Raw genomic sequence first — 13,217 nt, 5'->3', positions numbered from 1 at the left:
AAGCACGAATGAGAAAGGTTCATATATCACTTTAAAGTCAGTAGAACGTTACGAGGTAGAGGTAAATGATGCCGTGCATGACTTCAGTGTCATGACTATCATGTTTGGATGTGTCGTTTATGGTGCATTCAGACGACGGACTGAATCCGGATTTGTCGTGGGCGCGGACAGCTAATTCGTGGATGATCCGTCGGCAGGTGCATCCACACGACAGACGGTGTTCTAGGAGAAAACAGCCGGATTACCCTCGACAGCAGATTCGGCGCTCACCTGCGCCTGCTGGCAGCAGACCGGTTTTAGAGTATTCAAGATGGATGCCCGCAAGAAGCGACGCTTGACTGCGATGTCTGTCGGGTTGTGACAAATGAACAAGGAGTTTTATTCTTTCAGGAGGAAAGAGAGTTGCTGGCAGAATGTTCTTTCAACTACACTGTTCCCCACTTGTAGAACTTCTGAACGCATCTCTAATCCTTTTTTAGAAGCGGCACGTCGCCGGTTGCAAAAATTAGAATATTTCACCACCATGACGGCTAAGAATCTCGCGTGTCAAACGAGGGCGGCGACATTTCCCGAACCACCAAATGCGATTTCTGCGTATTTAATCTCCTGAGAACAAAGCCTTCGGAAACTAAGTAAACCCTGCGCAAGCGTAGATGATGCCGACCAGTCATGCAGCTGTCCGCGAGCCATGGAGGACATGCCGCGAGCAGACGAACAGTGTACTGGTTGCCAGAAACCCCGAGCTAATCCGCTGAAGTATCGGCTTTCTCCCGCCAGAATCCCGATGTGAGGAACAGGTTGGGGTCATCTGTCCGCAAGCCGCGCGGACGAGTCGCGGACGAGGGGAATCGCTGATGTGAGGTCACGTGATGCGCCGTCTGTCCCGCCACATCCGGATTCGGTCCGTCGTCTGAATGCACCATTACCTTCGTGATATATTCACGTCCCGTGATACCAGATTTAGTATGTGTGGAGCTAGCGAAACGGCCGCCAGCACACTATGAGCCTGGTATGTTGTCATGTTCTTACATGACACGCGTGTCAGGATTATCATGTTTGCACCAGTTATATACTTTTGTCATTCATTGACGTCACGTAACACAAAAGTTGGTATACGTAGAGCTAGCAAAATGGCCGCGAGTGCATCATGAAGGGCCCAATATATTCCAATGTAGCGTGAATGCGCGCGCACACGGGGCACAGCGACACTACGTTAGCAAAACGCGAGAACTCTTTAGTCTGACGCTAGGCACGACCGGCACGACCAGCGTCTGTCGGCGCGGCCCAATGGCAACCGGCGCGAAATATGACATGCTGCATTTCGCGCCGATGCGTTACCCAGACAACACTGCGTCTCCCTCTTTTTGTGACGGAGGGACGCCGGATGCGCTGAAACGCGCATGCGTCAAAGCAACGCAGCGGGGGGCGCGCCTGCGAGTATATTGCAGGAACGTTGCCTGGCGTGGCAACACCGGCGTGATGCAACGAAATAACGCTGGCGAGCACGCTCACAGTGTCACGTCGAAATGTATTAACGTGACGCAGTAGTCGCGTGGCATGTAGTCATGTTCTCACATGACACGCATGTCATGATTATCATGTTTGCACCAGTCACATACCTTCGTCATCTATTGGCGTCAAGTAATACCAAATTCGGCATTTGTGAAGCTAGCGAAACGGCCGCGAGTGCATCATCAGTGTGGCATGTAGTCAGGTTGTGACATGACACGCATGTCATGGCTATCATGCTAGTATGTGTCATTTGGCTATGTGATCCGTTCGCGTCGCGTAACACCGATTTTGGTGCATGTGAAGCTAGCGAAACGGCCGCGAGCGCATCATGAGCATGGCATGTAGTCATGTTGTTATATGGCACGCATGTCATGATTTTCATGTTAGGGTCTGTCGCTTGTGACATGACATTCATGACACAAATGTCATGATTTTCATGTTATGACTAGTCAAATATGTTCATACAGTCATGTTATGCCATACCAAGTTTGGTATGGATACCATTATCGAAACGGCCAGGAGAGTTAAAAGTCGTAGGCGGCTAGATAGATAGATACGCACAATGTCGCCGAAGTTTGCTAAGAAATGCTTCACGTTTAAAAGCGTAAGGGGTGCTTACTTATTGTTGACTCTTTTTTTGCACTCTTTCTTTATTTTGATTGATATGTGGGGTTTAACGTCCCAAAACCACCATATGATTATGAGAGACGCCGTAGTGGAGGGCTTTGGTAATTTCGACCACCTGGGGTTCTTTAACGTGCACCCAAATCTGAGCACACGGGCCTACAACATTTCCGCCTCCATCGGGAATGCAGCCGCCGCAGCCGGGATTTGATCCCGCGACCTGCGGGTCCGCAGCCGAGTACCTTAGCCACCAGACCACCGCGGCGGGGCTCTTTCTTTATTTTTTCATTCCAAAAGCACATTATCGACTTTTTTTTTCCGAACACGCCCTTTGGGAAGGCGTACGTTGTTGCTGGCTTTATGTGATGTGTATTATTATAACTTGCCGTTGTGGAAGTAAAACGCTTGAACAGTTGGCTCACACCCACTTTGGGGGATAGGCCAGTCATCGGGTAATTAGAAATATTGTAATTTTCTCGGAATGAACTTGCAATGTATCTTACCTTGTCATCTATGGCATTGTCTAATTTAAATGTGCCTAGCAACAAAATCACTATAGCAAAGTAACTGATCAAATGTTGAATGGTATGAAGTTTGTTGCACTTTGGTCAGGAGCTTTGTGAAGGTCCAAGCTTCTGCTATACTAATAAGCTTTCTCTAAGCATTTGTCTTGGTCTTGACTGGATTATGTTGATATAATAGTGTTTCAACTGCACTTTCACTTTCTTTTTTTTTTCGCAGTTGTTCCTGATGTTTCTTCAGCAGATGAAGACAACACCTTGCGCAAGAGGAAGCGCTCCCTGAGTTTGGACTCCTTGCCATCAACCAGCAATGCAGCGGCTTCAGCGATCATGCCTACATCCCCTCCTACCACGGTCGCCCTCACAACCAACACGGCGGCTGCAGCTGTGCCTATCCCTGCCTCGGCTGCTCCTGCGCCCACTCCCACTGCCGCCCCACTTGCACGGGTTACCACCAACAGCCCTGTCGTAACGAAGGTGGTGGTTCCTACATCACTTCCCAGCACCTCCGTCTCGCCCAGTGTGACGACAAAGGTTGTTAGCCTTCCTGCAGCATCTACAACGCAGCTCAGGGTCCCTGTGGTGCCGCAAAGAACGACGAATGTGCCAACATGCTCTCAGAAGGTTAGCCATAAGTGTTCCTTTACTTGCGAGCTGATGTACCGTTTGTTATCACATAGCTTTGCTGGTCATTATCAATTGTTCTACCATTTGTTACATGCTTTGGGCAAGTTTGGGTCTGCAGTATCACAGGAAAGAGTTGAAAAAGCCTACTCCGTTGTGTGTTGTCTGAAAGCTAGTTTGGAGAATGAATTTTGCTTTGTACCGATGGTGCATCAAAAGAAATCGAGCTGTTTTTAATTGAGCCATCTCACAGTTTACTCTGGAAATAGTGTATACGTAAGGTATTGTCATAGCACGAAACTTCATTTCATTTAAAACAAAACTTAACAGCACAGGAAACCTGCTCATGGAACTTACGCAATGGCGAAGAAAGGTCTTCAAAAGGGTACGCAACTGTGAGGAAGGTTTTTGTGTCTGTAGAACCATCGCTAAAGATCGAAATGCTGTATTGGAATAGTTTATATAGAAATACACTGGAACCCTGCGATGTAAGACTCTTGAAAAGATTACGTCAAAGGATCCAACAATGGTCAAATAACATGAGCCTCAGGTGGCTGTATCTGCTGTTTCAAAAAGGGGAGTTGTTTCTGTCGGAACAAAACGTCGACTTCAGCAGAAGAATCATTTGTTCAAACACTTGGCTACAGGCGGACCCGGCTACGACGAAACTGATGGGGCGCGGAAAAAATTTCGTTGAAGCGAAAATTTCGTTCTAGTGAAATAAAAAAAATATTGTGATCTGAGCTAGGAAAACAAAGGAACGTTTATTCTCAAAATTCAAAAAATGTCCGCTGCTTCTTATTCTTTCCCACCAGCGTCGCGACGTGATTCTCACCCATGTATAGCAAGACCATGGTGAAAAGCACGCTGAAAGAACGCCTGAAACCGCTTTCGTGAACAAACCAAACAGTTGCATTAACACGTTAACACCAGCAGCTGTCTGCCATCAAAAGTATCCGGCAACGCCGAGATGGAGGCAGGGTATCGTGGAACGACGACTTTTGCATTATTCTATACCATTCTTATCATCCATCACTCGTGGCTAGCTGATTTTGTTGATAATGCGGACGAACAGCAGCTCTGATTAGTTAGTACCACACTGGCCAAGCGAGAACGTAATGATAAGCACCGGAATCGGAAAAGACATCGTTCCACGGTTGCACCCAGCAGCTGCATGAAGGAAGACATGAACTGAGCGACTGAGCTTCAGCTTAAGATCGTCTGCGGCTCAAAAGCAAGCCAGTGGCAAAAGCAGGGCAGTCGGGCAGTCTCGTTGCCATCACTATCGAGCAATGGTGACACCCATGCTGGCTGAACAGCGGCGGTATAGCGACAGTTTCTGGCGGTGCCAACGTGTGTTGTAGACTTTTTTGGCGCATTTGTCAGGCTCTGGAAATGCATCGAAATGTTAGAGATTCGGTTTCCTGCATAGCAATAAGTATCTGAGCATGGAATCGCATCGTAAAATTTCGTTGAAGCGGGACGATTGAAAAAAAAAGTGTTCGTTGTTGCGACAACATTTATGCATTGACTCCTATGGACCACTGATGGGAATCGTGAATTTTTCATTGTAGTGGAAATTTCGTTGAAGCGGCATTCGTTGTTGCGGAGTCCGACTGTACTTCATGACTACCTTTCTTTGATGCATCATATCTCTGCAGAGGGACCTCACTGAGGCTTCGTTCTTTCAGTAATAAAAAAGAAAACATCGATGATGCTTGTGAGAAACCTTTCCTGAATCTGTTCAGAAGTAGTAAGTTTGTGTGCATCGCTTGGGTTTCTGAGGTTCTGGCAGCACACCTCTCTTTAGCAATAAAGTACTTTTTATACAGCTTTCAAACACACTGGCTGCTTTCTTCATGACGAATATTGCAAAGCCATGCTGCGTGGTGTCATCAAAAAATGTCATTCTTTCCCTGATTCTGAAACGTGAATTTCTCGCTCGTGAGATCAGTGCCCTTTTATGTAGGGAGGGTGAAATGTAATGGCAATCTCCAAGGGAAGGACTATCTTATGTAATAATTGGTACGCTAACAAGAGCACACTTTCTTGACATTTGCGCACCAACTAGGCAGCAACGGAAGGCAGAACACATGAAGCGAGCATTCATATCATTACGGAAATGAAGTAAAGGAAGAGGAAGGACAGAATCAGCTGACAGGCGTGCGAGTGTGCCAATCAGCCATTGTGATTCTCGCCTGAGGTTGTTCCTCTGTAATTGCGTTTATACAGAAGTCACTGACCCCGTAACATATTGGTGGAGGTGCTGGGTAACCATCAGGCAATGGAGCTTCGCAGCGGACGCCGCATCGGTTTTCCAGCCATGGCCAATGCTGAGCCCTCCGCGTCAACGTCAGTGTCTCCGAAGAACACGGCGTCGCAACCATACGTTTTCACGCCACTTAAGGATTCTGGTACATTCTGCGGGACTGATGGCGTCGACGTTGACGATTGGTTGGCCATGTTCGAACGAGTGAGTGTGCCGAACAGATGGGATCCCACACTTCAGTTGGCTAATGTGCTGTTTTACTTGAGAGGCACGGCGAAGGTGCGGTACGAAAACAATGAAGAAGAACTCACTAGCTGGGACCAATGCAAAGAAAAGATGCGAGAGGTGTTTGGCGAAACCGCCAGTCGTAAGATCGCCGCCAAAAAGGAATTGGCCTGCCGTGCCGAATCCCCAACGGAATCATGCCTCGCATACATTAAAGACGTGCTGGCCTTCTGCCGAAAGGCCGAAAGCGACATGACAGAAGGTGACAAGGTAGAGCATGTCCTGAGAGGGATTGCGGACGACGCGTTCAATCTCCTGCTGTGCAGGCGCTGTTCCACCTTGGACGCGATCATCAAAAAGTGTCGTCAGTTTGAGCAAGTAAAAAGTCGCCGCATTCTGCAAACATTGACCGCAGTCAATGTTTGCAGAATGACCCAGTCCGCACCACAACACGGCGGCGACGGTCGTTGTGGTGCGGATTGGTCGTGGTGCGGACTGAGCGCAGAGTTATCCAAGCGGAAGTTGACAAAATGCTCGACAAAGGTGTCATAGAACCATCAAGTAGTCCTTGGTCCTCCCCTGTCGTCCTTGTGAAGAAAAAGGACGGTACCTGGCGCTTCTGCGTTGACTATCGTTACCTCAACAAGATCACGCGAAAAGATGTATACCCACTACCCCGCATCGATAACGCGTTGGGCTGCCTGCAGGGCGCTACGTACTTCTCGTCTATTGATCTTCGGTCCGGCTACTGGCGGATTTCTGTTGATGAGATGGACCGCGAGAAGACGGCCTTCATTACACCGGATGGTTTATACCAGTTTAAGGTGATGCCTTATGGACTGTGTAACGCCCCTGCCACATTCGAAAGAATGATGGACTCTCTCTTGCGTGGTTATAGGTGGTCTACTTGTCTCTGTTACCTAGACGATGTGATAGTCTGTTCATCTACTTTCGATAGCCACCTGATTCGTCTCGCTGCAATTCTCGCAGTCTTCAGAACAGCTGGGCTACAACTAAACTCCAAGAAATGTCAATTTAGCCGCCGTCAGATTACCATTCTGGGTCATCTTGTAAACGCCCATGGCGTCCAACCAGATCCCGAAAAGATCGGCGCCGTCCGTAGCTTTCCGGTGCCCTGTTCTACATCCGACGTCCAGAGCTTCATCCGCTTATGTTCCTACTTTCATCATTTTGTGAAAAACTTTGCCGACGATGCCAGGCCACTCACAGATTTGCTGAAGAAGGATACCACATTCTCATGGGGCCCTGAGCAGGAGTGTGCCTATCAGCCATTGTGATTCTCGCCTAAGGTTCCTCTGTGATTGCATTTATACAGAAGTCACTGACCCCATAAGAAAATTGTGTATTATTCTCTTCATTCGTGTGTAACTTTTATGTTATGCAAGCACTCATTAGCTCACCCAATTTAGCTTATTCCTATGCGTATCTTGATCCTGACCTTTCTCTTTCAAATTACACTCCAAAAGTCTTTCACCTTTTGGGATGCCTTTCCTTTTCCTGTCAATGTGCGCTCAGTACTTCCAGGTCATGAATGGCATGCTTGCTATTGGCTTGACATGGCATTTTGGATATGAAAGCAATCAGTGCAAGGTTTTTATGAAAGGAAATGTGCGTACACCAGAGGGCAATTATTCTTACTTGAAAGAAGGATATCTCATAGCGTGCAGTTTTTTTTAGTGTACTGAGAGATCAAACTCTTCGAGTGCAAACGATACAGAAACGTACTACACTTGTGCCGACATCTTTCGTGCTTACTGCAGGTGATCCTAGTGTCCACCACGGCAGCACCCAGCCCCATGTCTTCAGGCTTGCAACGTCCACACCTGAGTGTGCCCGTGGTGAAGACAGTCTCTGCACCGGGCACAGCACCACTTGTTCATCAGGGCAAGGCACCTGTGGTCATGGGCCTACAAGCTTCCTCAGCCGCTCATCCTTCTTCCCCTGCCGCCCTGACCAGTGTCACATCTGTTGTCACCACTCCAGGTGTGTGGCTTGCGATTTCGGCAGTTGGGATTTCAATGTGTGTTTTTCAATTATGCAGTCTATCGCTTAAGAAGGCAAGATCTTCATTCTGTGACAGAAGACTTGCACGTCTGATCGATGACTGGGGTAGTTAACTACCATATGAAATCTGGGCTTTTGCAAAAAGGCTACTTTCTGTCGGCAGTCCCCATTTGATACACGAATTGTGCCTGCTACTCTTGTTTTGGCATGCACAGGAACCCGGCACATGTCATTCTTGTTCTGCTCCAGGTTGCTTGTCATCACCGTCTACAATCGGCGAATCACACTGAAGTCAAAATCACCGATTTGGAAATCTTTGTAGTTAAGTGAAATGCGGGTAGCAGCATGTGTTTGCAGCACGTTTTGACATCAGCTACATAATAAGTCAAGTGGTGCAGTCAATCTCTATGTGACCAAAGATTATCACAATACATGCTAACCGGTATGTCTGAGACTAGACGCTACAGTTTAAGCAGTCAGCGAATACATAAGGATCTAAGGGACTTGGTTGGTGATTCACCACTACTACTTTTTAACCTTTAACTCGCTAACTAATACCAGGGCTGCTGTATTCTTTGCCAGAATCGAAACACATCAGTTCAACGAACTTCAACATAATGCTCTCCAATACCGGTGCAGTGCCATCAGCATCCGTGGCAATGACTGGCGAGCCGGGTGTGGTGCGCCTGCGACCACGGGCGGTGACCGTGAACCCCCGCATGCCTGTTCGAGTGCCACGCGTTCCTGCCCCGGTTCCTCCTTCGATGGGTGGTGGGGCTCCACAGCTGCCGTGTCCATCACCTTCATACGGCAAGGCCACCATCTCGGTGCCCAAGGGGGCCATCATGCAGTATCGCCACGAAGGCAGTGAGTGGCTGACCTTTGGCCATCTGCCACCTGCTGGTGGCCTGCGTGCAGACAACGTCGATTGGAACAGACAGAAAAGTGTGCAGTTGAGAGGAGTCCTTGACATTGCGTCTTTGCATTTAACCTCTTTCACCTCATTATGTTTGTGTAGATCGGGGGAACCATGCGTGGGGAAGAATGAAATGATGCAGGTGCTTTGAGGGTGTCCCTGTCGAAAAAAGGGAAAAAAAAGCATTGCTTCCGTAAGCAGCCAAAACTACCTTGTGAGCAGCCCGACAATAGAGCAAGAAGGGTAACGAACAATAGTTCTTGCTGGGTACCAATTGGGCGGTTGTGCACTGCCCATGAGTGTTCTCTGATGTCAACTACACTCACCTTACTCATGGAACGTCACACGGGGCCTCGGTGTACGTCATGCCTGTAGCAATGTCATGAGGAGCTGCCAACTCAGATGAGGACTCCCGCTTACTTCAAAACCAATATAAAATCTTAGAGCTAACTTCCAGCACTAATAATTGATAAGAAGTGCCTCCGTATGCAGGATAATCAAACAACACAAACATCTTGAGGTTTCAATTTTGGTGTCTGGGGTCCTTTAAATCCATAGTGGTAGAATAACCGGTTGCTGGAACTACCACATTTACTCGCGTATAGGACGCTTTTTTTTTTTCTCGAAAAATCGTAGCAAAGTTGTGGGTGCATATACTACACGGGGCAAATTTTATGAAAACTTTTTGAGGATGAGCGGAAAATGCGGTAGTCACACACAAAAAAAAAGGTAGGTCGCTTCGCCTTTTGAAATTAATTTACACTTGAACTTGATATAATGAACCCGGATACAACGAAATATCAATTATAGCAAAGTAACTGAAAAATAGTCTTGCAATAGATATAGTGTTACGAATAAACCTTTATAACGAATTTTGGATATAAAAAAGCTACCGTAATTACTCGCATAATCCTTGCACTTTTTTCGGCAAAAAAACAATGCAAAGTTGGGGAGGTGCGATAATTAAGCCGGAAAAACTTTCCACGAAAACGTACAGAGCGAAAAAGAAAACAAAGTGGCCACAAATCGGGATTCTCACACCAGCAACTAACAGCAAGCTTTGAGAAGTACTAATTAAAATTTACCTCAATAATAAAAGCTGAGGTTCAACATAAGGCAAGATTTATTTGATACACAAAAAGTGCAAGCAAATAGTGCAGAATGAGAATACCATACGCAAAGCTTGTGGGCATTGTGATAGCGTTCATCACTCAACTGGAGACCTCAAAAAGTAAGCATAGGATGTCAGTATTGGGCTGGTGGCTATTTAACAGAATTGTCCTCAGTTTCCTTCTGAAGAAATAAAGTTTACCATCAATCCCAGTCTTAGGCACACGGCAGGCCCAACCTGTCTTGGTGGCTTTCAGCTGCCGTCACCAGTAGCGAACACAAAACTCGTCGACTCCAAAGCGCCTACCGGCGGCCCTGTTGCCGTTGTTTAGTGCATAATCAATCACTTTCAACTTTAAAGCAGCCAGGTAGCTTCAGTATCGCCCCATAACGTGACAAGATTACCAACAAAACATACAAAGCACGCCGCAACGCGCACTTGCCGCTTTGGCTTGGCTCGAATTGGATATCTGTGCAATGATAGTACGCTTGATGCTTAAGAGAGACCGCCAGATGGCGCGTGCTATCATCATCAACGGCTGGAACGAGCAGACAACGTTATTGCGTCAATTTTTGGTGGTGCGATAATTACCCGAGGGAAAAAAATCATATTTTTGTTGGACAATGTGGGGAGTGCGAGAATTATGTGAGCGCGAGGATTATGCGAGTAAATATGGTAATTTTGTGTAAGATGCAACTTTGTTATAGCGACGTTTGAGTGCACGCATACACTGTTTGGAAACAGCTTCTTTGTTTCACTTAGCTCATCTTCGGTAATTGATGGCGCTATTTTTTGCAAGCTGTCTTTGCGCCCCCCCGTACACGTTATAAAAGCATTTCGTGCATATCTTTTCACTTAATTGTTGAATCGCAACAGTGGTATCTGCTGTTATCTCGAGGCGCACCTTTTCCCGTTAAGCGGGTTGATAAATCGCATGTGCGTTAGAATCGAGTACGAAAAAAAATGAATACGGTCATTCTATTGCCATCGGCATTTTCAAAATGGTTGCTCCCTAGGCGTTCGGCCATTTCTGCCCATGTGTTTCCCATGTGCGGCACTTCGTACGTGTGCTGAGGAGTTCGTCATCTTGTAGTGCATTACCATCGACGACATGGAAGGACTGACTCCAAAAACTCGAGTGCACCACGATGCTACTTTTAAAAGGGAAGTCATCGCGTGTGCAGAAACGGACGGAAATCGGGCCACATCGCGGTCGTTCGGAGTTTTTGAAATGTGCGTGCGGGACTGGCGGAAACAAAAGCAGAAGATTGTCGACAGCAAAGCTTCACGCAAAGGCTTCAGTGGACCACAGCAGGGTCGGTTTCCGCAAATTGAAGAGCTGCTCGGCGAGTATGTGCTTGAGCAGCGAGCGGCACAGCGGCCCGTGACGACAGAACTGCTCCAAGTGCGGGCTATGCAGTTAGCCTTAGAAAAAGGTGTAATGCGGAGCCAGTTTAAAGCGAGCAGTGCTGGCTAACTAACTTTAAGAAGAGGAAAGGCTTTTCCTTCCGAAAGTGAACGGGCATATGCGAAAAATTCTGCGGAGGAGTAGGATAAAAAGCTTCACAGTTTTCACAGGTTCGTCCTAAACTTGCGGCACAACAACGGCTACCTGCTTGGGCAAATCGGGAATGCCGATCAGGCGCCTCTTTACTTCGATATGCCTGGCACCGCAACCGTCGAGAAGAAGGGGGCGAAGCAAGTTCGCATGCTGACGTCGGTCCACGGTAAAACTACAGTGACGGCAACCCTCTGTTACACGTCAGATGAGCACAAGCTTCCCCCCGTACCTCATATTTAAATGGAAGACGCTCCCGAAAGGAGTTGTTTTTTCTAGTGGTGTGATCGTGCAAGCCGGCGAGAAAAATGGGTGCGCGTTGCAATCGATGTCATAATTTTTTTTTTTTCGTCGTGGAAATCGGGTGCGCGTTACAATCAAAGGCGCGGTAGAATCGAGTAAATACGGTAATAATGAAAAAAACTGAGGCGAAAGTTGTTTGTTTGCGGGACTGCAGCGGATGAATGTAGCTGGTGCGTTTATTATGTGGGGAAATAAAATTCAAATTTTGACAACTGTAGTTGGGGGTGTATCTATTATGCGAGTGCATTCATTATAAGTAAATACAGTATTTTCATCCGCTACTCAAAAACTACATGCAAGAAGTGCTAGCGTAGCTTTTGACGTAACCAAGAGAAAAAATAACAGCAGTACAGTCTTTGGTTAAAAAGTTTGTTTTCACTATGTGTTGTCAGTGAAATATACACAGAGCTCTGAAGTTTCTCAGTGGCGACTCTATTACCTTGTCCCACCCTGTTGCAGCAGTGAAGATAATTGCTCAAAGCCAGCTGCCCATCTCGGGTGCCAAGCTCGTGACCAAGGCAGGGCCTGGCTCCACCATTGCGACCTCCTCTTCCTCATCCTCCTCCACCTCCCTCAACGTTCCACCACGGGTTTCTACAGTCTCCATTACAAGTAGGTCGCGAGTAGCTGCTTTATATTGTCATGCCCCGAACAGAGTTTATTGAGACGCGCTCAGCTGTGGCGATCTCAAGGCACGTCCTCTTTTTCTTCACCTCTCTTAACCGTAGACCCACTACACACAGGTGCACATACCCAAACTACAATTGTAACATCTCTCTGCGCTCAGACAAAGCCCACCGGGCGAGTCAGTCAGTCTTTCTAAGAATGAACGGCTATAAACGGGCAATATGTGTAAGTTCTGTCTTTGCAGAACGTCGGCCATTGGCGTGAATGGGAGCAGCGCGGTACGTCATGTCACTTAATGCGGCCAACAATGACATAGGGTACAACATAATGCGCCAACAGTTTTTACATAATCGCCGTTTTCGCACTGGAGTCCAAAGCCACATCAATTCGCCGTGTTCAAATGTGATGTGTCGGCATTGTCTGTCGAACCGTACCTTCGTGCGTTGTTGGGAAGCAAGAGTGCACAAATGAGCAAGTTGTCTGGCCTCTTCCGTACGACAGATAGTCTCAGATATGCGGGATCATTGTGATCTAAAAAAAAATGGCAGTATATCCATGGAGTGAATGATGGAGAGTGGGGCGAAGCATCCGTCCGTTCATTCGTTCTTGCTTCCGTTCGTCCATGCGTGCGTCTGTGTGGTCGTCCGTGCATCCATCCGCCCGTCCGTGCGTGGGTCTGGTCGTGCGTCCACACGTCCATCTGTGCGTCCGTCCCTGCGCTCGTCCATGCATCTGCTCCTGCGTCCGTTCATGCATCCATCCGTCCGTGCAGCCATCCGTGCGTCCGTCCATGCATCTGTTTGTGTGTCCGTTCATCCACCTATTCAACACTCCAAGTACCACCATTTCGCATCTTTTCATCATATATTCCTCATATAGAAGCGCCACCATCCAGCGGACAT

General features: G+C 47.5%; 1 protein-coding gene across 1 annotated transcript in view; it reads left to right on the top strand.

Annotated features, from left to right (window-relative positions):
* Positions 1-13,217, top strand: part of LOC119178625 (uncharacterized) — a 97,285-nt gene that overhangs the window by 28,098 nt on the left and 55,970 nt on the right. The window contains exons 7-10 of the mRNA XM_075887472.1: positions 2,878-3,281; positions 7,557-7,779; positions 8,440-8,667; positions 12,148-12,300. Coding sequence (XP_075743587.1) covers positions 2,878-3,281; positions 7,557-7,779; positions 8,440-8,667; positions 12,148-12,300 — 1,008 coding nt within the window. The remainder of the gene's footprint in view (positions 1-2,877; positions 3,282-7,556; positions 7,780-8,439; positions 8,668-12,147; positions 12,301-13,217) is intronic.

The sequence above is a fragment of the Rhipicephalus microplus genome, chromosome 1 (genome assembly GCF_043290135.1).
Source record: "Rhipicephalus microplus isolate Deutch F79 chromosome 1, USDA_Rmic, whole genome shotgun sequence".
NCBI classification, from domain to species: domain Eukaryota; kingdom Metazoa; phylum Arthropoda; class Arachnida; order Ixodida; family Ixodidae; genus Rhipicephalus; species Rhipicephalus microplus.
This window is presented reverse-complemented; position numbering and strand designations above follow the sequence as displayed.